This window comes from Protomyctophum bolini (assembly GCF_963924005.1).
Source record: "Protomyctophum bolini genome assembly, chromosome: 7".
NCBI lineage: Eukaryota > Metazoa > Chordata > Actinopteri > Myctophiformes > Myctophidae > Protomyctophum > Protomyctophum bolini.
In genome coordinates, this window is record NC_137868.1 from 38865698 (window position 1) to 38891400 (window position 25703).

A 25703-nucleotide genomic window follows, 5' to 3' on the forward strand; every position below is an offset into this window, starting at 1 on the left:
CTATGTCTAATATTACACCTTGAAAGTGTTTGGGGGAAATGGATTAGGAATCAGATGACCTACAGTATGTCTGGAGAGACAGTGTCTGCTTCTGGAAATCCCACTGGGAAAAACAAAGAGACAGACTCAGAGACTCAACCTGTGGGCCAGGGCCCACTGGTGGGCTGTGAGAGTATTGCAGGTGTGCCCCCAAATAATTGACAAATTATATAACGTTACATTAATACTTTATTTTATTACTGTATTAACAAATACATGTTAACAAACCTTGATTCTTTGCTCTGAAAATGTATGCAGCACTCCCACACGGACCACTGTGGTCAGCAGGAAACTAAGCCAAATAATATATTATAATATTGCTGTGTTCTGAATAGCACATACAAGGACAATATCTGTCTGTAATGATATAAGAGTTTAAAGCCAGATATTTAAAGTAACTCTCAATCTTAGATCAACAAAGCAAGCAAGAGGTGCTTTCAGCCAACTTCGCAACATCTGGAAGTCCAAACTATTTATTATAACCTCAAAACTAAGATCAGAGAAATGTTGTTGTCTTCCACAGAGCTTCTAACAGAAAATCTACAACATATTTTGGCCAAATAAGTCTCAAATTAGGAACTTTATTAAGACCACCCTGAGAGAAAGAAATGCAGGTTAAGATGGCTCGGTCATGTGTTCAGGAGAGGATGCCTAACGAAAGTTACCCAAAGTTGCCTCGAGATGGACCCCAATTGGGGAAAAAAAGAGGGGAAGACCAAAGAACAGGTGAAGGACTGATGTTGGAACTGAAGGAGATGCGGGTCTTTCCTGGGACAGACCAAAGCATGAGACAGGCTTCAGTGGCAGACTGGCAGTGTAGCCTATGATTGTGACCTTATGCCCTAACCGGGACGAAGAGGATAAGTAGGTAAATAATCTTTGTAGAGATTTTCTTTTGATCTTTTTTAGGCATTTTTTGTTTCTTTTGACTTTTCTTTGAGTGATATGCAAGATCTCGTCCCTCCCGGCTACCCAGGTCTCCATAATAGCACAGAATGGAATGTTGGTGCGTAACCGCTCTGTGTAGTGTAACTTCTTGAGAATACAACTAAAATCAATTGAACTGACGACCAAGGGATATTGGGATTATGTGGTCCATGCAAACTGATTCTGGTCATAAGGCTATAGGCTAATACAAAACATGATGAGAAATTAAAATTGTTCTAATTTAACGGATAACCTATACAATATCCATTATGCGATCGCAGACCAACATATCGAGTTGCATGTCTGGAGGAATCTTAAAGTTGATTTACAGAAGATTCTAATCAGAACAGTGTTAATAGTTTGCAGAACATTGCCAACTATAACTATTGTAGGCTAGTGTGTGCAGTCTCTCTGTGTGTGTGTGTGTGTGTGGTTGTTCAGGCCTTATATTTTATGTCCTCAACTTGTGTGGTTTAATTGGTCCCCAAGACCAGACGTTGACAGTGTTTCTCAAGTGGGGTCCGCCCCGCAATGAAGGTTGACACATTCATTTCAAGCTTGTAGATCTGCTTTTTAGATTAGATTGCGGTCCGCAGCGAATACACAATTTTAGTACAGTACAGTACAGTACAGTACAGTACAGTACAGTGTGCAATGTTTCTGCTCTGGGGTCATGTCTTGCACAGAAACGGAAGCGGAAGTTCGGCCATCTCCTCCTCCTCGTACCATTCAAGCTACAACAGGGTCAGTACACACTTCATTGAAACATTTATTATGTTACGTGTGGACGCTGAGGCGACGCTGTCGCTCGTAATTCGCAAGTAGACGTTCCGCTTTGCTCTCGCGCAGGGAGCGTCGCTGTGTGGGCTTCTAGGATCCGACAGTAAACGTTTTGTTGCTGCTTGATGGTTAGCATCAACTAGCCTGCTAACTGCTAGCAGGCAACCTAGGACCAAGTTACCAAGGAGATGATCGTGACGTCACAAACGATCGCCGTATCTAGCAGAAAAAATGTTCCAGATTCCTTCATTGGCATGAACAAAAACCGTGAAGTTGTCATCGCTGATAATTTACATGATATGAAATGTTATCAAACACATGTTCGAAAATAACCACAAAAAATAGCATATCTACACATCAACACATGCATCATTATGTGACATGTACATTGTGTGCTTGCTGCTTGATTGATTGATTGAAATATTTATTAACATTTTGCAGAATTACAGTACATTTCAAGCACAACTCAATAAAAAAAAACTGTTAACTGTGAGTGGACGACCCAATAAAGCACTACACTTTGTTAGTTTACAAGAGGGTCCACCAATTGTTCAATTCATCATATTTTTATTTTATTTTTTGATCTGCCGTTATGTCTGTTTTGTCTCAGATTAATTTGAGCTATTATTGCAATGGTTTTCAACCAGTGGTCCGGGATCTTTGAAAATGAAACCAAATCGTTTGATTTCATTTTACGCTCTAGTCTCAAGAGTTAGATTATTGTTAAACATCTGCATCACTTAATTTACAAGAAGTCCACACAATTATAGAATGTAAAATATTGTGTATTTCGATCAACGGTTTCCTGTTATCTAATGGTACCAAAAGGCTAAATCTCATTGAATGGTGGTCCGTGGTTCAAATGCCAAATTAAATGAATAGTGGGCCTTAATTGAAAAGGGTTGAAAACCACTGGAATAGAACAACAGTGCAGTGCAACTTTGTGCTCTCATCTGGGATGCACAGTAACGGTAACAGTTATCTGATTTCCTGTTTTTGGCTATATAGAAGCTGTGTACAGTATCATACAGTCCAAATGTTATGATGAAATGGACAAGGTGGACCCTGTTGTGTAGTGCTTTATTGGGTCGTCCACTCACAGTTAACAGTTTTTGTATTGAGTTCTGAGTTATTTGAAACGTACTGTAATTCTGCAAACTGTTAATATATTTCAATCAATGAATCAACATGTGTAGTCAGCATTGCGCCTCTCATTGCATACAGCCTGAAATTAACAGAAACTACAGTACAGGGGTACACACACACTTTCGTTTTTAGTGACGTAGCCGTGGCATCCTTGGTGCGGTTAGTTGCAGGCAGCGTTAGCAGGGCTGCTCTCAGCCTCTCTATGAACGTTAGCAAAGTGATTGATTCTGTGGTTCACGTTGACAGGTAAAAAAAAACCCTCCACGAATGGCTTCTTGTTGCTTTGATTCTGTGCTGCTGGGGAAACGAAACGAGTATAGCGACAGTTTGTGTTTGTTGTTGGCCTCAGTGTTTAGTGTGCTTTCCAAGTAACGTTACTTCCACTTGTGCATGTACTTTGTGTGTGCCCAGCCCTTCTCTCTCTCTCTCTCTCTCTCTCTCTCTCTCCTCCACCCTGGTCTGGAGGATGTGTTGTAAATACTGTATTACGTCTGGGCAGCTGGGCTGAGAATGGAGGAGTTGCACGCTATAACGCTATAGCTATCTGTCATTTCCACATGACAGCTGAATGGTAACATGCTGTAACGTTCCTGTCTTAATTGCTCAAAAAGTCGCTGCTAAAGCGTTATATACTCCGATTGCTGCACGTACAGTTGGCAGTTATTATGTTTTCCTTTTTTTGTGTTTTTTAGACATTATGACTTAATAAACGCTGTGTTTAATTGTCGGGTTGCTGACTTGCTAGTTTCGCCGGGCCAGCCTCCTCCTGTCTGCTAACTTTGTGACAGAAAGCTGCTCTCTGTCTATCTGTATCTAACATTAGCTTTTGACAGGCTAACTGGGCGGGGGTCTCTTGTTCATGGGGTGTTGTTTATCTCTCTGCTGGTGATAGGAGAGAACGTGCTAGACTTTGTTTAGTGCCCACTGTTTTACATACTAACTAGTTGGTTGTGCCCTAGGCTTAGATATTCATGTATTTTACGAGTCACTGTCTGGGCGTGTGAAGTATATAATATTGATATTGCTCAACTATATATGTAGCCAACTTGGCTAACGTGAAATCACCAGGCAGTCACTAGTCATGACTTGTTGCATGTTGTCTTGACTTAAGACAAGCGTCACAGTGCTGTTGGTTTTTCATGTTCAAGGTTCAACATTGCATTGTACATTATATACACGGTGTACTGTACAGTACGATTATTTGGTTTTATGTAACTAACACCAATAATAAGCGCAAAAGTAATTAAAGATAGCAGCATTCATTCATCAAAAATAATTAATATCTACATTAGTCATAACACATTTTGGTAGTGCTCGAAGGTGCTGTGTACATAGGTCCTACTTCTAAATAATATGATCCATATATGTATGTTTGCACTGCGCAGTCTGTGTAAGTAATAAGTATGTATATGCTTATATAATGGGTGTGTTGATTTATTGTGTGCATATAGTGTACTATAGTCTATGCTGTGTCATGTAAGTATCATGTATCATATGTGTGCTGTTTTTAAATGTACATTTCTGTGTGGATATTTGAAAGTTTTAAAGTGTTTCTTTGGTTTGTCATTAGTGTGTCAAATAATTCAGTAAAGTATTAAGTAATGAGACGAAAGCAACTTGGATATAACCTACAAGTTGCAATTATCTCCATTGACAGTCCTGCAACATTACATATGCAATTATGCAGGACGTTCTTTTAACGAGCGCTCCCTAGAAACAGAAATGCGCCCAGGGCCATAACGTGTCAGAGACACCAAGGATAAACCAAACTGTCCAGGTGCAATATTGGTCAGTTTATGGTTGTTTAATACAATAAGAAAAGCATTTTCAATGGAGGGAAATGCAACTTGGAGGTTATGGACACTCTCTGTAGCGTGTGACTAGAATCTATATGAATGAACACTGCTGAGTTGGACCCTAGCATTTATATTCTGGGGAAACAGAATACTTAGTAAAACTAACTAACACTTGGTAAACTAAGTATTTTAGTATTTTAAGTATGTTAAGTGGTTCATCTTTTACTAAGACATGTAAGACCAAGTGGGTCGTGATATTTGACCTATTGTTTTCATAGATGTCTTTCAGGATTGAATTTGAGAGAGATTTGGGTCAATGAGTCAACCAAGAAATGACAGTAACGGGGTTAGCCACTTTCAACCCGTCATCCCTATTTTGGACATGTCATTGCCGTATGTGAAGTGTGAACATTTGCAAAAAATGTGAAAATACCCTGGCTATTTTATTTTGGCCGCTTGTAGGCAACGCGGCTCAAGCGTGTCCCTTATCTGCAACAGTAACAGAGGAGGCGTATCTGAACTTTGGTACAGTGTCTTTGGAGTCTCAGAGCTGACTTTTGGATCGGTTATCACCTCGTGTTATGTAATGCAACTTGGTCTCATATTAGTTTGACATGTCTTCCTTCACACATGGGTGCTGCAGCTGCACCTCATGGGTGTGTTTTGATTTTATGAGATTTCTGCTCTCTGTGAGTTTGTCTGGCTTTATCTAAAGAGACGTCTGAGCATGGACAAGTTGTCCTGTTCACACTCACTTTGAGATCATGGATGTAGTATTTTACTAACATTCACTTGAATGTGAGAAAGTTGCATGTTTCAGTGCAGCAATTAAGTGTGCTGTAATGGTGGTTCTTCTACAACTGTGTGGTTTTTTTCTGCCTGCAACATATTGTGCAAATGGCAATGAACAAGAACCACATCCTCCTCCTCCTTGCAACCAAACGGCTGTGAGTAGACCCATGAAGACGCATGTAGTTACAAGCAACCTTTGCATTGAACTAATTTAATCACTTTGGTCGACTTGCGTCTACATGGGTCTACTCGCAACAAGGACATCACACACCGCTGGGACGAACGCTAAAACTGGTTTGTTGCGACTCGACTCGACCCATTTGTGTGATTTGGGCTTTACCTATGCATGGTAGTCCTACATTAAATATCATAGAACACTGCTTCGCAACCAGTGGTTCAAGCAACAAGTGTTTCTTTGTGTGTCTAATTTGCTAGTATTTACACAGCACAGCCGTTCTCAGCCTCTGACATGACGTCTCAATGTGTCTCAACTCTCAACAGTTTTGTCCCAATAAACCTGAGCTTCTGCGTCCCAATGTCGCCACGGGGAGAAACCGGCTGAGACAGAGCACTCCGTGAACGAGTGGAGCTCGGACAATAGAGGCTGAGACGCCCAGGAGAGGAGAGGAGAGAAGCCCCCCTCGACCCCGCATCGCTCTTGTGTGTAACAGGTGTGCATGGCACTCTCTCTTGCTCTGAGCCTCTCTTGATGCCAAGTACTGTATGTGTTTGAGTTTGATGATCTGCAGAGCCTGCCGTTTTTCACACCTCTCACTCTCTCTCTCACACACACACACACACACACACACACACACACACACACACACACACACACACACACACACACACACACACACACACACACACACACAGCCAGCCATTCATTGTCTCTCAAGGTCTCTTTTTGTTGCCAACTCCCACTCTTTCTTTTTCACTTCTAGAGCCAGTCTTCTCTCCTTTTCTATTTCCTCTCTCTCTCCCTCTCTCTTTCTCTCTATGCGCCAACCACCTCTGTCTGCAGCCCTCTTGTTAGTATTAACGGTGTTCTTTGCCCTGTGGTTATTTGCTTTGTACTGTATTAACTATGTTTTACAACAACCCTGTACCCACCCCCCGTCAGATTACAGCGAACCCGACAGCCAGACGGTTGCCATGTCGACCTCATCGCTACGGCGACAAGTGAAGAACATCGTCCACAACTACTCAGAGGCTGAAATCAAGGTTGTAGCTGTCTTCCCTTATCGTAGTGCTACTTATTCATATCAAGGATCCCCAAATTGCCACACATTTGGCAGCCAGGGGCCCCCAAACGAGATTTGTGTAAATTTCAATATTTTCCTTTTTATTATATATTTTTCGAACTGTGAGCTTGTACATCTGCTATTTTTGAATAGCCAACGTATAAAATATGGCTAAAAGGGGTTAATATGATTGTGACGCTGTATTACCAAATTTTGCTGGGGACCCCCTGCAGATCTACAAGCTCACCACGAGTCACGAATGTGACACGTGGCGGTGAGCTTGTATATTTGCTATTTGCTGCACGGTCGCAACACCAGCATGCAAGTACAAATGAGGCTTTAACCAGCACACCTGACGCCCAGTAGCGGCCCCACTCCCTGATACCACCTTGTAGCAGTGGTGCATAGTTGGGTTTGTTTGCACAAGGATAAACCATGGAAGCAGAGTGATTACAAACCACAGGAATGAAAAGAGAGTGAGAGACAGAGAGCGCGAGAAAAACATGTTTAGTAAATAGTGCGAGATGAAAAGCTTTTGAAAAAAAAAAAAGCTTTAAACAAACCCTAGAAAGAAATGAACCGAGCACAACAAAGTCCCCAAAATGATTTGGATGAGAGAAGAACAACAATAACGGCTGGTTTATACCCCGCTGTGTGCCGGTGTCGCTCGCCCCAGTCGTCCGAAATAACCGATCTGCAAGCTCGCTGTTTGTTGCATCTCAAGCTGGTGGATTGACAATATTGTTTGGTAGGCGATACCACTGTATGACGAAGTACATAGATTCAGTTATTCAGCATTATATGTGTGTACAAACGGTGTAGAACAATGTATGTGAACTCCCACATCCAGGATATCTACTTTAATGAAACTATTGGAATGCAAAAGACTCCCCTCCACTCCCCCTTTATGTCTGCACATAATCTAATCGTGTTATCTATTTATCACACCATGACTCTGTCTTTATCTCTCCTCCTCTCTCTCTCTCTCTCTTCTATCTGTCTGTCCCCCCCTCTCTCAGTTCAGTTCAATTAAATTAAATACAAAGAGGCGTTACTGGCATGGAAACTTTGGAAAGCATACATTTGCAATTTTGCATTGCCAAAGCAAGTGTCAAATAAAACAGACCAAACATTTACAGTTAAGGATATAGCCTAACTATAGTAAACAAAATGTATAAACAGAGCAGTGTAACATTTCAACTTTGCAGTGAAGTCTGTGTGTCCATTTCTCGCCAGCCTGTTTTCTCATTGATTTTTTGCAATAGAATATCGGTATCGATGGCTCAGCGTGTGTACGATTTGTAACAAAATATCTGCCTTAGTACCACAACAGGGACACCAGTCTGAAAGTGGTTAAAGCGTCCACCAAATGGCTTCTGTCATGGATAGGAAATGATGAAAGTTTATCCCCACTGTTTACCTGCAAATTAAATGTCCTTTTATGGGACATTTATGACTTGCTTAGAATAATATTGACTGAGCAATGCATGTGTCCCTGGCTGTGCTGTCCAGGTTCGAGAGGCAACATCTAACGATCCATGGGGCCCCAGCAGCTCTCTGATGTCAGAAATTGCAGATCTGACTTACAACGTTGTGGCCTTCTCTGAGATCATGAGCATGGTGTGGAAACGTCTCAATGACCACGGCAAGAACTGGAGACATGTGTATAAGGTGTGTATGCAATAGTGAACCTGGAGACAGAGTGTGAGTCAGGATAATGGTAAATGGTGCATTTATATAGCGCCTTTATTCAATGCGCTTTACATAGATTGTGCATTGTACATTCACCCATTCACACACACATTCATACACCGATGGCGGCGGAAACCATGCAAGGCACGAATCAGCACATCGGGAGCAATTAGGGGTTCAGTGACATCTATACAAGGAAATACCCCTGCATGATGGAGAATACAAATACAAATGATACTTTAGGAAAATACAGATATACGCAGCCAGGAACAGTGCTGTGCAACTGTGTGGTTTAAAGAACCTGTGCCCTAAAGTGGTATGGCGATCAGTTGGGTGGTGCACACGCATGTAGCCTATCTGCACGTGACCGTCGTGACGTGTATTACAGAACTACTTAATGGTATTTTGGGTCGGTGTTTTGTAATAATTTAAAAGAAATAGCGGATTTGTCACGGACCTGGTGACGAGGCGGACGCGGTATGTTGGCTTCACCGGAAATCAACCAACCGCCGGCTTGCAAGGGCTTCTGGGAAACTGAGTCTAATGCAAAGTGAACGAGGGTGTAGGGACAATCTTAGCTCGCTTTTCTCTTTGTATATGACCCGGATCACGGAAGTGGCTTTTTTGTCGGCTCAATAACAAATCATTGGAGTGTTTTCAAGCGGATTTTCATGGATCAAAGGCTCAAATACTTGGGCGTATGCTCCAAAGGTAATTAAACAATCCCGGCAGTCTCGGTATATGTCATATATTAATTTAAAGCCCTCAAAGTGTTAAGTTCAACAAGATCTCCCTGTTAAATTCTTGCCACTTGTGAATTAATTTCATGACCGTTGAACATATAATGTCTGTTGTTCACTGCTTTGTGTTTGGGGTGTGTTTGGGAGCAGGCTATGACACTTATGGAATACCTGATTAAGACGGGCTCAGAGCGGGTCGCACAGCAGTGTCGAGAGAATATCTACGCAGTCCAGACGCTCAAGGACTTCCAGTACATAGACAGAGATGGCAAAGACCAGGTACACACACACACACACACACACACACACACACACACACACACACACACACACACACACACACAATGACTGAGCAAAGAGCACAGGCCCACATTGTCAAACGTGCCACTCGGGTCTCATTCAAGGTTGCTTTTACAATGTCTCTGTCTGAACTCTTGTACAAATACAACAATGAAAGTGGCCACTGGCACTGATACATTTCTTTATTGGTTGTTATCACCGAGGCTACGTGCCAAAGTGGTAACAATTACTACACTGCCAAATGGGGTTATCTGCACAAGAAAAAGACAAAGAACGGGTACAATTGTGTTTGTCATTTTGTTACTATCGGACAGAAACCTTGTATAGCGTCGTGCAATGGTCACGATGGCACAGTTGGTAGTGCTGTCGCCTCACAGCTAGAAGGTCCTGGGTTCGATTCCCACTCGGGACGCTGTGGGCGCTGGCGGCGTGTTTCCTCCTCCGCGTCATCAGTGCCCATACCCGGAGGCGGGGTTGGCAAAAGGGCCTGTCTGTGTGCAGTTTTTATGTTCTCCCCGTGTCCCCTAGGGTAGGTACCCTCACAAAAAACATGCAGTAATCCTGGTCACTAAACTGCCTCCCCCTGGCCAGCCGGGGCGCCTGATGGAGGGGAAAGGAACTGTTTGGAATAACGTGTTTCCTTCCACGCGCTACGTCCAACCAGGGAAACTCCCCCCTGTCAGGTGTAAAGGAGCAACTTGGACACTCGGGCATGAAGGAAGCATGAGTTCAAGTCCGTTGCTCTCCCCTTGTCCCCCATATATGGGGACTAGGTTGGTGGAGGGTGTGTAGAGCCCAGGATCACATTAGATGATTGACACAGGGGTAAAAAATGGGTTACAAAATCGTGGGATAAAAAATATATTTAATAATGGTCACGAAAATAACACATCTACAAGCTCACACTTCACATTGTGAGCTAGTAGTTTGGCTACTTTCACTACTGTAACTGTTTACTAAATTCCGTAAGTTATGTGGGTTTTTAATCGCTGAATCAATGGAAAGTAATGAAAGGATTGTGAACTACATGAATAACTACATTGGATTCGTTAAAACAGTGGTTCTCAAATTGGATTCTAGGGACCCCCTCTTTTTAGGAGGAGGTCTAGAATGGAATGGACCCTTACAAGTCTGTAACTCTGACAGTATACAAATAACAGGTCCATTTGGCTCCATTTGTATACTGTCAGAGTTGAGAGTAAACTTTGAGAACCATTGCATTAGAACACGGTTAACTGTTTTAGACATACGTACAAGGTTTCCAAACGTTTTCTTTCAAAGAAATGAAATAAAATCCTGTGCGTTGGATTGTCCTTCATCATGTGTGCTCTCTGTCCAGGGGGTGAACGTGCGAGAGAAAGCCAAACAACTGGTGACGCTGCTGAAGGACGAGGAGAGACTACGAGAGGAGAGGATCCATGCCCTCAAAACCAAAGAGAAGATGGCGCAGACCTCCAGTGGTGAGAGAGACCACTGCATTCATATTAGTAAACAGAAAATACTTTTCTGATAGGCTCCAGTTACACCAGTGTTAACACCTGTCTCCAGTATACTTACCTACATATCTCATTAGATACGGTACTCATTTAAAAAAATCCCCACTAGTTTAAATTACGATCTAAATTGCCTGACACCTTTTTCTTGCATACAGTAGTTGGGAGTACTGTATGTGTATTCAAGACAGTTTTTATCTATCGTTTTTAAATCATTATCCAAATGCGGATATGCATATATCCGACTTTGGACATGGTTTGGGTAAACCGATCTTCATTGCAACACTGGGTTCACTTACACCTGAATTATTTCCGTGTAGCATGATCCAGTTTCAATCCAAAGACACAGGAGTCGAGTTAGAATGCATTTTAGTTTCAAGTATTGGTGTACGCTACTAATCCAACAAGTATAGACTCTGCTATAACACAAAAATAGTAAACATGTTGTCCCCCAACAGGGATGTACTGTAGTTGTTATGACAATAGTTTCAATGTAGGCGACTTCAACACTGCAGCAGGAACATTAATTAAACACACACTTTACTTGAGTATTACATTTTAGACCCCCCTCTAGCGGCACAAAGTCAACGTTGCTGCGTGACGAACAAGCAAACACACAGAACCACAGACGTCCCCACACGTTGCATCACTGTGAAGGACAATTAGGACTTATTTTAACCACAGGAATGTCATAATAGGTGAACATTTCTGCAGAAATAACCGATCCGCAAGCTCACAATGCATCATGTCCGACAGTGACAGACACGTGGCGGGTTTATATGACGTACAGTATATTGTTGTTAAAAAAACAATACTTTGGCTGTGTCCAGAATCACATTTCACTCATGGTGTCCGAATGTATAGTCATAATTACTATACCCTATAGTGCAGTGGTTCTCAAACTGTTTTGGCTCATGGAGGGGAGTAATTTTTCCAAATACCCCCTCATCCTCGCAGCACCGATAAGCATATACTTACAACCACATGTGTACATTTAGATGCCATTGGAACTATTTGTATCAAAATCATTCATAGTCATAAATGGAAACCACTGATTGAATAAAATGACTATTGGCGCATGATTCGTATTGTAGAATACAATATGAATCATAGTCATTTTATTTAAATTGATTGTGTGCAGAACCTGACGGCACACTTTCCAATTAGATAAACTATTGTAATTGTACAGCATAAAAATAAAATCTGTGAATTATTCCGCGGACCCCCTGGCTATGCCACTTTGTGGCTATAGTGGACTGATCCCACAGTGCATTGTGAAAGGTAGAGTACAACCGATGGGCACTATCACAAACCTTATATACACCACAATGTGCCGAAAGAAATAGAGTAGTACTAGTGTCTGGAATGTTTTGTTATATTTTGTGTTCACTATGTAATCCTCCACATAGAGTGCCCTTAGGGAATAGGAAGTGGTCAGAGTCATGTGTTTGTGTATATCATCATGACTGTTGGACAGAAATCTTGTAGTACGTCCAGAATCGTTTTCAGTTGAGAACCTGTGTTCCAATGGGCCCAGTGCAGTTATTGTTTAGTCACAAGCTCTTGCAATTTGTATTGGTTAAATTTGTATCAATATAAGAGATCTTGAATGAACAAGAAGGTGGCCGCACACACCAATAGCCAGAGTACCAATAATTTTGTATCAAACCCGCAGACAGAATTAACCACTTCCATTTTTCACTTTCAAGCTCACAACGTGACCCGAGCTTGTAGGCTCTGTGGGACACTCTCGTACGACGAAGTAGTGTATTCATTTATTGCAGTGGTTCTCAACCAGTGGTCCTTGAGGGGGTTCTGGGTGGTCCCCAGCTAAATGGTTCTTAACCAGTGGTCCTTGAGGGGGTTCTGGGTGGTCCCCAGCTAAATGGTTCTTAACCAGTGGTCCTTGAGGGGGTTCTGGGTGGTCCCCAGCTAAATGGTTCTTAACCAGTGGTCCTTGAGGGGGTTCTGGGTGGTCCCCAGCTAAATGGTTCTTAACCAGTGGTCCTTGAGGGGGTTCTGGGTGGTCCCCAGCTAAATGGTTCTTAACCAGTGGTCCTTGAGGGGGTTCTGGGTGGTCCCCAGCTAAATGGTTCTTAACCAGTGGTCCTTGAGGGGGTTCTGGGTGGTCCCCAGCTAAATGGTTCTTAACCAGTGGTCCTTGAGGGGGTTCTGGGTGGTCCCCAGCTAAATGGTTCTTAACCAGTGGTCCTTGAGGGGGTTCTGGGTGGTCCCCAGCTAAATGGTTCTTAACCAGTGGTCCTTGAGGGGGTTCTGGGTGGTCCCCAGCTAAATGGTTCTTAACCAGTGGTCCTTGAGGGGGTTCTGGGTGGTTCCCAGCTAAATGAGGGAGAGTTGGGTAACAAAATGAAATGGACCCTTATTAGATCCTTAACTCTTGTGAGTGTAAAATGAAACCAATTTTTATTTTTATTTTACTCTCTCAGGAGTTAAATAATTGTTAGACATCTGCAGACCTCATTTACATGAGGTCTACACAATTAGAGAATGTAGAATAATTGTTATTTTGATCGACGTTTGCCTGTTATCTTCTTATCCAACAATAACAAAATATTCTACGTTTTGGATCTGAGAGGTTAAATCTCATCAAATGGTGGTCTGTGGCTCAAATGCCGAAATAAATAATGGTCCTTGATCCAAAAATGCCGCAGCTCGCTTGGTCTTCAACCAGCCAAAATTCTCACACGTCTCCCCCCTTTTCCGCTCCCGGTCGCTGCCCGCACAGAATACAAAACTCTGATGCTGGCATTCAAAGCAACCAAAGGTATGGCTCCCCCATATCTTGCAAGTATGATCGAACCCTACAAACCCTCCCGCTCACTCAGATCAGCCAACGCAGGGAAGCTGGAAGTACCTACCTTCACTAAAAACGCCGGGACAACGCTCCACACGTCCCAAACTCTTCTCCCTTCTGGCTCCAAAACTATGGAATGCACTTCCCATTACAATCAGAACTGCAGCCTCACTCCCAATCTTCCGCCGTAGTCTGAAAACCCACCTTTTCAGACTCCATCATGGCCCGTAGCACTTACCCTAGCCCCTTAGATAGCACTTTATGTTGACTTAGATAGCATTTAATACAGACTTATAGCATGTTACGTAGACAGCACTAGAATCGCTTTTTATGTAACCATAGCACTTTATAGTATGTATAGTATAGTATAGTATAGTATAGTATAGTATAGTATAGTATAGTATAGTATAGTATAGTATAGTTTATATGTATAGTTTCATTATATGTTCATTATATAGAACTACTTTTTATGTAGGTGATGCATTGCCATGCTTTTTGTTCTTGCTTATTGTAAATCGCTCTGGATTAAGAGCGTCTGCTAAATGCCTAAATTGTAATTGTAAATTGTAAAAAGGTTGAAAACCACTGATTTATTGGAAACAACAGAGTTTAAATACGGAGATATATGCATTTTGCCTGACAGCGACGATGAGGGCTTTTGTTTTTCTTCTCCCAGCATCCTCGGCGCCCACAGCTCCTGGCCTCGGGGGCAGCCTATCACAGGGCTCCCAGTCTGGAGGGGCGGACCCGGAGCAGGCCTGGCCACAGAGCTCCGGAGAGGAGGATCTGCAGCTGCAACTGGCATTGGCCATGAGCAAAGAAGAGGCGGAACAGGTAGCACAAAACAGCCTATCGGAGCACAGTCGGGGCCAGAGTCCAACTGGTAGTAGGGCTGCACAATATGACCTAAAAGAAAAAGTGCTATTGCAGTATTGTTTTAACACAAATCTGTGTAAGTTACAATGTGTAGGGGTCTAAATCTATTCTGTAGCACATTGTGTTGTCTTTAAAATATTGCTAATATAAAAAGTCTTGTGAGCACACTATCGTAAGCTCATGGTTTATTTATTGGGACAGAATACCTATTAGTACCTATATTAGTTTACACTTTGCTGACCCACACCTCTGATGCTGTTTGAATATCTAAACATTTCATCTTCAAGGTCATACATCTTAATCTTTCTGCAGCTCCTCCATAGTTGAATCTCACCTTAAACGTTGTCATTTTGTGTGTGAACGTCAGCGTGAGCTCCAGTTTGTGGCCTTACGTATTATTTTCCTTAGCTGTGGAATGATATTGAATAGTACAAAGACCTTACTTGGACTCCATATCCATGATATGCGGTTAATAATATACCACACCTAACAGCTCAAATCTAATAGGATTTAACCAACCACTTTTATAATTCAAGAACAAAGGGTATTGTGCAGCCCTATAACAGATTATGGCAGCCACTTCCTTAGGACCAAGCTGTGATTTGTAGTTCTCATGAACTTGAGCTACACAGAGAGGGCGGTGTCTGTGTGAGCTTGTTATATTTACTGCATTAACCAGTGGGCTTTGCATTCACCATTTGACCCCTGACCTCCCCCAGACTGACATGGCCCCTCTGGAGGACGTAGAGCTCCGCTATGCGCTCACACTCAGCAAGGAGATACACCAAAAGGTCAGGGGGTCGTAGGGCGTGGCCAACCCGCCGGCCAACCAGCCGTCACCTATCTTATCTGTCTGCCAATTGGAATCCTGTCAGGCAGCGCATCATCAAGTATCAACCAATCAAAGACAGAATTAATGTTTCATTGTTTTCCCTTTCATCATAACAATGAGTTTGGTTTGACTTCTCCATTAAGTTGCTCTTTCGACTGCGCACTGTAATTCTCTGGAAATTTACCACGCTACCCATAATCCTTCACCTTCCTACAGTGTATTTACACTCAAAGAGCATTGTAATGGAACACACTTTGTTCTTCAATCCTTTGTCAGCAGTGTATTCAGTCCAAATTGTGCATGACCATAATTGACCAAACTGAAGACTGAGTAATTTGTAAGCTATTTACCTCTTTTCCTCCCCATAATTACTCCTGACAGCATGCCTCAAATTATAGGCCACAGAAACGACCTGACTACTCCACCTGTTGTTGTGATCTCCCACTGGGTGTACAGGACGCAGGGGGAGAACCTGCAGGAGCTGCTATAAGCAGTGTTGTTTTTGGAAGCACATTTTGTCTCTTCAATAGTTTTCATTTAGTTTCAGTCTCATTTTAGTGTTAGTCTAGTTTTAGTCGACTAAATATCATAAGATTTTAGTCGAATAAATCTACAGTTGATTTAGTAGACTAAAATGCATTTTGGTGGGTCTCGATGCCATCGTTTAATTTAGTTTCCATTTAGTTTTCGTCAGTGAAAAAAACGTAGTCGACGAAAATTGTCTTAGTTTTAGTCAACGAAATCAACACTGGCTAGCCAGACCGTTATATTATGTAACCAGAGTCCCGAGTTATTTCCCCTTAGCCTCCTTGTGGGGGCTCATCGCTGGCAGGTGAGCCAGTAGGAACAGCTTTGGCACTGGCAACACACAAACGTGTGGCGAGGATTCATTAGCAATTATAAAAAAAACGACGAGTTCGATTAGTTCATTCCTTTAGTTGGGGTTAAGGAGAGGGAGACCTTGAGTACAATGAAAGGTGGGGAAAGGCTTCTTACTCCTGCTTTTTATGAATGGAAGTGAACCGACTAGTCAGGATTTGAGAGCTGGCGGTCATGATGTTCTCAAACTGCAGGTTCACTCTCTTTTTTTTTTCTTCCATCCTTAAAGTTTCAGACTTTAAGATGGGTGACTGATCGTGAACTCTCCCTGACTCTTCTTTCTTTTTGGCCGCCTGGCGTGCTCTCTGAGGATCTCCCTGCATCTGTCTCGTTTTGACGACGTCATGTCTGTGTGATTGGCAGGAGGAGCGACTGCGTCGAGGTGATGACCTGAGATTGCAGATGGCACTGGAGGAGAGCAGGAGGGCCAAGCTGGCGGCCGCCAAGCCTGAGGAGGTGAGTGTGTGTGTGTGCATACAGTACGTGGGGAACGAGCAGGCGAATCATCAGATGTGATTAATTCTATTTGCTATTTTTGAGGGGATGGGACATAGCTCCGCTACATGCACGTGCCCGATGCATGCGTTGAGAGAGATGGGCAGCAAAACTTGTGGCTTATTTATAACTTTTAATGTTTTCAGATACATATTTTAGCGTGATGATTAAGTTTAAAAAGAGTAATACACAGTCTAGAGTCTGAGATAAAAAACGGAGTAGTTCTGTAATCAAAACCAGCTGTGTTGGAGGAACACACAGCGATGGGAATAAAGCAGGTGAATGAAATCAAGATACATTTGTATTTGTGCAAGTCTCGACACGTCATCACGCAGCACGTTTTTGTTCAATGGAAGTAATTACATTTTGATTTTATGGACTTTTAATATGAAAATACAATGTTTGTTTTGGCATAGACTGTTAATAATGCCCATATGACCACGGATATGCTCTAAAAGTGTGAAAAAAAGTTTCCTTCATTTCCCTACGTCTTTAAACTGTTCAGTTGGATTAACTGCTGCACCCCTAGTCAGAGTATTAGTTTGTTATACTGTATGTTTACTTCTCACTAATCACTGTGTGTTAGTTTCACATCCTTTCTCCTTCCGTACTTTCTGCCTCTTACATCATTCTGCATTTCCCCTTTAGAAATAGAAGCTATGCACGTGACATCATCATCATACACGGAAGTTATGCGGGTAGGCCTACAGAGTGGCAAAAAAACTACTTTCTGGCCTTGACAGCCCGTGCATCCAAACAGAAAAGTCCTATCTGATTGCGTTAAATGACGTTAAACTCACTTTGCCACTCACTTTATGCATGCGCATACCCTAGTATATATATACAGTATATATATAGTCTAATCTATAGTGACCCCAGTGTTTAATTAGCTGTGCATGTGTAATATGTATTTGTATTGTGCTAGTGGTGTAGTGTGTAATATCTGTCTGTCTCCGGTAGTGAACGTGAACAAACGACACATTGTACTCCTACCCCAGGGGGCTGCTCTGATGGAGCTGAGCGCCGTTGACCCGTGGGGCGCCTCAGCCGCCGCCGCCGCCTCGGGGGGCTCAGCGGGCCCTTCGCCACCACCCACAGTCCCCGTCGTCCCCTCTGTCTCCGGCCCCTGGGGCCAGGCCAGCACAGACCCCTGGGGGGCAGCCTCGCCCACGTCCCCGCCCATCCCGGACCCCTGGGGCGGGGGCGCCCCGCCCACGATAGCCCATCCCCCAGATCCCTGGGGAGAGGGCGCCCACAGAGTTAACCACGTAGATCCCTGGGGGTCCTCAGGTCAGCGGGCTGTCTGCTTTCTCTCTTCTTGAACGTGAGCTTTTTTTTTACAGGTCGCCTGTTTCTGCTTTGTTTGGAGAGTGAAGCAAATCGATGCTAGCTGGATAGAATGGCGGGACAACATTCGCCAAGAGGGTTTCGAACCTGCAACGTCACACTTTTCCACCGCAGGTCCAATTGTATCTTCTCAAGTCTAGCCAATCAGGCCACACTGTTAGATATCAAAGTGAGGGTAGAGCAAATGTGGAAAGAAAGAAACGCAACCACTGAAACCACTTTGAAACCACTATATGGCTTATGATGGAGCATAAATTAGCATGAGAACGTTTCAGTGAAAATATGAACATAGTCGGCATGCTGATAAAATAAAAATAAAAAGTTATACAGTTTTGTTGCTCACATCGTCATTAATCATAAACAGTAATGGTGACCGCCGACTCTTGAAAAGTTAAATAAGATTATATTTTATAGCCATAATTCGTGGAGACCATTACCTTATTACCTTATTTCCCCCGGTCATTCTCTGTCATGTCTCCATGCTGTCATGTCGTAGCATCCTCTCTGAAGCTCTCATCCCGAGGAAAGCAAGCATGCTGAATCCATTCTTCCCTCCTTGTCTAAACCAGGGGCTTTTGTCCTCTTGTTTCCACTCAGGACTGACTGTAGCTTTATCTCTCTCTCTCCCCTTGACTCTTGTGCCTTGTTCTTTATTACACTGGTTCACAAACCTTTTCATGTTAAGGACCCGCAAATGTCTGTTGGGGGCGTGGAGGCCCATCTGAAAAAATATTTAAATTATTTTAAGATTTCTTGAAAATAGCAGCTCTACAAGCTAACAATGTGCCACGCTGTGAGCCTGTAGATTGGCTTTTTTCAATGAGTTAAACGGATTTGGATGTTAACACATTTTGCTGGGGAACCCCTGGAACCCCCTCAAGGACCCCTGGGGGGTTCCCAGGCCCAGACCCACTCTGAGAACCTATGCTTTATTACACCCAGCTATGGGGTCTGGAAACCCCATAAATGAATTCAGATTTGACCTCCGTGTTGTTGTTGGGTTCCATCACTCGGTACACTAGCTTTTTGCCGATTTTATGAAATCCAAACCCTACTGTAGTCATTTACATTTTTGTAAGTCACACATTTGCCTTTGTAGGCCAACCTGAAAACGATGACAGGCTTTTTTTAGGCGAGATTCAATGAAGGTTGGTTAGAGAGAGAGAGAGACGGGGAGAGAGAGAGAAGTCCATCCACGCCATGCCTCCTGTTCCATTCTGTGTACCATGAATTGTACCTGTAAGGTGTTCTGTTAATCCTCCCCCTCCCCTCCCCCCCCCCCTGCGTCTCCTCCTCCCCCTCCCCTCCTCATGTAGCTGTGACCCCCCCAAGTGCTGACCCCTGGGGCCCCCCAGTGCCCCCCAGCACCTCCTCCTCAGGGGGGCCAGTAGACCCCTGGTCAGGGGACGGGGTCATCCTTGCCTCTGACCCTCTCACCTCAGACATCTGGAGTCTGACACACACTAACGGCACAGGTACATTCACACTTACAAGGCTACAGTATATGGACACACACACACACACTGATTACGCACAAGTACTCATTGTTCAATGCACATACCGGTAATTAATATAAATGTTTCATCATGATGGAATCCCACACAAAAACACTATTGATGTTAAAAGTTAGAAGTTCACACATGGCAGACAGCCGTAGATTTGTCATGTGCCTGAACCAGCACAACAGCTTGTCTTGTCTTCATTTCATCCTCCATCAGTGTGACTAATGGCGGCCGTACGAAATCGGTGACTAATAGTATTCTGTGACCCAAGCGGTTGCTGTGGCTCAGCAACACACATACGCACGGTACACTTCTAACTGGCAATGACTTCTCTTTTGTTTCATTCTCTACTGAGGGTAGGCTACAAAATGATTGTTTTCAGACTGTAAATCGTATTCCCGTTTCCCCACAATTGCCATCTTAATATTTCACTCGACTCTGTGACAATAAACGACCTCAAACACCAACTAGGGGTGTGCAAGGGTTGATTTCCCGTATCCGACTCATGTTTTGTGAATCTGATAACTATGAGTATTACGAATTATGTTCTGTTGTAAGTAGGATAGCCATTTATAAGCTTTCGGCTTCTGCCTATTCCCTTTGATCACTTTGATTCATTGTTGTAAAATTTGTATTTGAAACTAAAAGAGGATAAAATAAACTAAACTAAACTAAACAATATGACCATATTAAATTGCGAAAAATTAATGTCTACATAATACTCGCAAAAGAGAACAGATCTATAAGCTTACCACACGTGATGTTACAGGTTGTTAGCTTGCGGATCTGTAATTTCTTTCTCATACGTGCATTTAAAGATCCCTCCCCTTTTTTACAGCGTGACTTTAGTTTATTTGGCAGTGTAGCAGCAATGATGACAACACAAGACATGAGTTGGACTGGATTTCTTTTTTTTTTTTTTTTTGTTAGTTCAGTGATTCTGAACCTTTTTAATTTCATGGATCCCCAGTTTGATATTAGGCAACAGATGACCATTTATTTATGTACAGTCTTTACACTCCAATAGCTACACTGTAAAATCCTCAGTGTTTGTTTACAAATGGAACCACATGGACCCATAATCCTCAGTTATCCTTGAATACAATTTTTTATTGTTACCTTGTAGGGCTTCTTTTTTACCTTGTTTGTTACCCATACATTTTTCTAAACAATTATTGTACTTTGATGTTACTATTCATTCAACTTGCTATATTGTCTTAAAACCCCTACGGTGAAATAGAATCATAATAGATTGTGGATTGTGTTCCTGTTGAGAGAAGATATTTTAGCAATATTGCTCACCGGCTGTAACACAGTAACCACGCAACACAGAGATATAGTCACAGAATTTGTCACCAATTTTGTGAAAAGTAGTTAATCATTATGAGAGTCCATGTGTACAAAATGTCTTTATGCCTGTGTCCATGTTATTTCTGTCCATGTTATTTCTGTCCATGCCATTGATTCTTTTCTTATTTTTATCTTAATTTTATTGATTATTTTTCGATTCATCAAATTATTATAATTGTAATATACAACTAATCGACACAAGTTTATAATTGAATACACCTTTTAGTCCACTAAACCACTAAATTGACCTGCAATTGAGTCGTCAAATTATTGGCTTGGGAAAGCGACAAACCTTCTCTTCAAGGGGGTTGTGTAAACGATATAATTTAAGTAAGTTTATTTATTTATCTATCTCTCTATTTATCTCTCCCTCTTATCCATCTCTCCGTCTATCGCTGTATGGCAATGCACATTAATCAACAAGTCAGTTTTCACATCCATGTACTGTAAACGGGCCAGAGTTAGCCAGAAGCTAATTTTCATCTGTAGTCCCTCCCTGAGCAGGTTGTTAAAGTGGTGATAGTGGAAGTGGAAGTATCCATATACAAAAACAAGACAAAGACAGTCTAATATGAGAAGTGACAGCACAGTGACAAATGGAGCTCTTAGGTGTAAAAATGTAGTGTAAAAATAGGGATCTATTTTTTTTCTTCTTCTTAAAAACGATTATTATTTCATTAAAATCTATCGCCTCTAACTGTGTCCCCCTCAGGAGACGCAGAGCGACGGGGCTCGTCGGCGACGGCGGCGGACAGCACGGGCTCCCCGGTGCCCTTCGACCTGTCCTCCCTGGGCTCGTCGCTTCCCGTCCGCAAGACCCCGGAGTCGTTCCTGGGCCCCAACGCGGCGCTGGTGGACCTGGACTCCCTTCTGTCGTCTAAACCCAAGCCCAAACAGCCTCCGCCGCCCTCCATCATCTCCTCCTCCTCCGCACACAACCCTTTCCTCCAGAACACAGGTCAGTTTCGCCGACTGAAGTGTAATCGGATACGGATCGCTGCAATGTGAAAGCATTGAATACAGTTGAATGAAGTGTACTCGGGTGCGGGGACCAGGCAATCGTATTCGGGAACAGTTTCAATCAAACAGGCTCAATCAAACAGGCTCAGAGTGAATCTGCCCTAAGACCATGACAAAAAATGTTTGTCGACTACCTTTTTTCGAACGAATAAAAACTAAGCTACGATGACTAAAACTAAGAATAAATATATTGACAATTGTGTCAACAAATCAAAGCTAGACTAAAATGTTGGGGAGAGACTAATAAATATTAAACTAAACAGAATTTTATCCAAAAGAAGATTAAAACGAAATGAAAATTTGCTGTCAAAATCAACACTGGTCAGTTGGCAGTGTTGAGCTAAAGTGATGCTCAACCTTTCGAATTACAAGGACCCCCAGTTTGATATCCATTTCCATATATATATGGAATATATCCATCATCCATGTTCTGAAAACTTAGGTTAGGATTTATACTGCGTTTTCTTTTTTTTAAATCTGCCTCAGGTCTAAATGGGTTAAAAGTGGTTTTGAAAAGACTCACAGGAAGTGAAACTAAATAGAAATACAGGCTTAGTTTCAGGCTCTTCAAAAGCCTACAGTCTACTGAAATAGGAAATTGACAATTTGACACATTTGATGACATCCAGACAGTGTATTACTCATTTGAAACCTAAACAGGACGCTAAAATATGTCTTGTCTGAATCTATCTGAAATCATTATAGGTTACCGGTATATAAAATGCCCCCAAAAGCCATTGCAGTCCGACTTTAAGATCCCACAGCACTAACCTCCACTCCCTCCCCCATCCAGGCTCATCTCCTGTCCCTTGCATGGCAGTGACTCCGGGCAGCACCATCTCCAGCAGGGGCGTTTCGCCGACGCCCCCGGCCTCCTCCAACCCGTTCGGCGTGGCCACCCCCATGCCATCCATCTCACCGTCATCGCTGGGCCTTAGTGGGCTCCGCACCAGCCCCGTGCCCCCCAACGCCATGCTGGGGATGGGCATGGGTGGTCCCATGGGCATGGGCATGGGCATGGGCGCTCCGGGAATGGGCCTGGGCATGATGCAGGCCAGCCCCATGGGAATGCCCTACGGCGGGCTCTCGCCCATGGCTCCCCCGGGCTCGTCTCTGCTCATGGGGCCTGTAGGAGGGGCGCCGCCCCCTCAGCTGATTTTGGGGGGGCCGTCGGTAGTGGGCGGGGTGATGGGAGCCACCGGAGGTGGGACGACGGGAGCGAGCACGAATCCGTTTCTTCTCTGAGGATGTTTTCACCCCCTCCCCTCCCCCCACCCAAGCGCCATTTCCATCTCTCCTGTGATTACCCCCCCCCCTCGACCTGTGCTCTCCTCTACACAAACAATTTATGTGTCCAAAAAAAGAAAGAAATGCGCTTACATCTCTATATTTAAAAGGAAAACAAAAATTACATTTTCAGTTTTTTTTTCTTTCTCATTACAATTGTTTTTCAGTTCCAAAGAATTTCAATTTAAAACAAAGAAAAAAACTAAACAAACAAAAAATACTCATATTTGGTTCCCTTTTCATTTCAGAGTGGGATGTAGCGGGGCAAGAAAAATCTATTTATTGGTTTGTTTTAATTTTTCACTTCCCCCCCCCCCCCCCCCCCCCCCCCCCGGTTTCTTCATGTTGTGTTTCTGGGTGTGTGGTTGTTTTCTGTTTTTTCTCTTCCTTTGTTCCGGTCCCATCTGAGATTTAAGTGTCACTGTTCTGATGTCACTGCACTGAAACAGAGAGAGCTGCAGGACAGACGGACGGACGGACGGACGGAGAGGGACACGTCATAGCCACTATACCAGTTGCTCTCAAACATTTTAATTTCAAGGACCCCCATAACTTTGAGAGTGAACAAATGGAGCCAAATTTCCATTTGTGCACTCTCAGAGTTGCAGACCTGTAAGGGTCCATTTGGAACCCCCTCAAGGAACCATGAGGGTCCCTGGACCCCACTTTTAGAACCGCCGCGAACTACACGGAAATTGAAACGGACACAAACGCTCTCCTTCCTGCCTCTGCCCCTGGGTTTGTCTTATTACAAACCCAGTTGTCTTACGACGACAAGAAACACTGAGAACGAGCGCAAGGATTCTTTCTTTCTAATACATGAACTCCTGACTGATGTCTGGACTGAAATAAGGAAGCGGGACGGGATGAAAAAAAGAACACTTATTAGCATTTTCAGACACAATATGGTCCAAACTATTTCACTTTATTTTAATTTTTTATTTAATCTTAAACGTAATTTATTTCCTTCTCCACGTCTGGCAAAGAGTAAAGCGAGGATGAAGGTCAAATCAAATGCAAAGCCATTTAAATCAAACGTTTTAAAAAGAAACTTTTTTTTCTCTCTCTTTTTTTTTTGCCTGATTGCCATAGAAATCGGACAATGGAGAAGCTAGTACCCTCTGCCGCCGATGCCCTGGCACGGGAGGGGTGTACACAAGCGACTGATGCCTGATTTATATTTCGTCTCCCGACGAAAGGAGCACATCTACAAGCTCCTGTAGATCTTGCAGATGTGCTTCCGCTTGGCACGCGACAACGTCGTATGACGGAGCATAACATTATGAATGAGACTATGACGCTTATTTGCGTGTAGGCCCAATCCGCCGTAGCGCAAATGCCTGTTTCCATGTGTATATGTATGTACTGTACTGTATGTATCCGTTTCCCACTTCTCTGTGGCCTGTCTTTTTTTTGTTTTTGTTTTAGCGAACCTGATTTTGTTTTTTGTTCGTTTCATTCAGCTTTTTTTTTTATTTTGTCGTCGCTCATACGTAACGTCAGGATTTCAAATGAGGTGTTAGAATGGTCTCGCATTTCTCTGCCAATCATGTTTCACACATATTTTTTTTTATTAATCGAAAGCATTAGTATTGTTTTTGTTTTGTTTATCACTCGTCACACACTCACACACACACACACAGGGATCCCAGATACATAGGAACATCCCTCGGCACCACTGTCCCTCTCATTTCAGCCTTTTTTCCTTCAAGGAAAGGAAAGAACTACGCTACTTTAAAGAAAAACAAAGACAATTATTTCAATGAATGAATGACGTGGAAAAAAGAAGCCCAACAGGGACTCAATGACATGCTTCATGCTGTTTATTTTAATTTAGTTTAATGAATTTATCGTTTATTTTATATATCAACGAAAAAGAAATATCTCTTTTATTGGGTAAGGTAAAATTTTGTGTGGTGTTAACTGTGACAACATTCACATTTGAAAAGTAAAATGGAAAAAAATATTTAAAAAAAAATGAAATAATAAAAAAAGAAATCCACAAAGGATAAATGTGTGGATTTGTTTCATGCTTGCTCCTTTTTAGTTCTCAAATTCCTATGTATATTTTTCATAGCTCAAAATGTAATTTTATTGCAAATCATTGCCTCATCTGCTGTAGAACAATAATTGTGCATTCAACAGTTTTGCACACGGACTTGGAACTTTGCATTACCATGAAATGACCCTATATGTTGAGTGCAGGGTTCTATTCGCTGGGGGGGATCGTGGAGGAAATCACGCCTCTGCTTTTGATATCCCCCCTCTGGTCGTTCATTTCTATGGCCTTTGGGGATATGTTTTATCCCTGCTGCTTCTGGTCCGAATGAATTAAACACATGGCGTTTCCTTTT

General features: G+C 42.8%; 1 protein-coding gene across 3 annotated transcripts; it reads left to right on the forward strand.

Moving 5' to 3' along the window:
• The first annotated feature begins 1651 nt into the window (after window positions 1–1651).
• Window positions 1652–25347, forward strand: epn1a (epsin 1a). Of its 3 annotated transcripts, none has more exons than XM_080768159.1 (12): window positions 1652–1710; window positions 5982–6151; window positions 6601–6701; window positions 8234–8392; window positions 9304–9432; window positions 10793–10913; window positions 14438–14595; window positions 16712–16804; window positions 17842–18133; window positions 19507–19665; window positions 21755–22000; window positions 22856–25347. In XM_080768159.1, exons 3-12 carry the CDS (start codon window positions 6633–6635, stop codon window positions 23305–23307), a joined length of 1878 nt encoding a protein of 625 aa, XP_080624285.1. In that variant the 5' UTR covers window positions 1652–1710; window positions 5982–6151; window positions 6601–6632; the 3' UTR covers window positions 23308–25347. The 3 variants fall into 3 exon arrangements, with proteins under 3 accessions (XP_080624285.1, XP_080624287.1, XP_080624286.1); XM_080768161.1 differs by lacking the exon at window positions 1652–1710 and adding an exon at window positions 3090–3138; XM_080768160.1 differs by lacking the exon at window positions 1652–1710 and adding an exon at window positions 3148–3463.
• The last annotated feature ends 356 nt before the right edge of the window (window positions 25348–25703 follow it).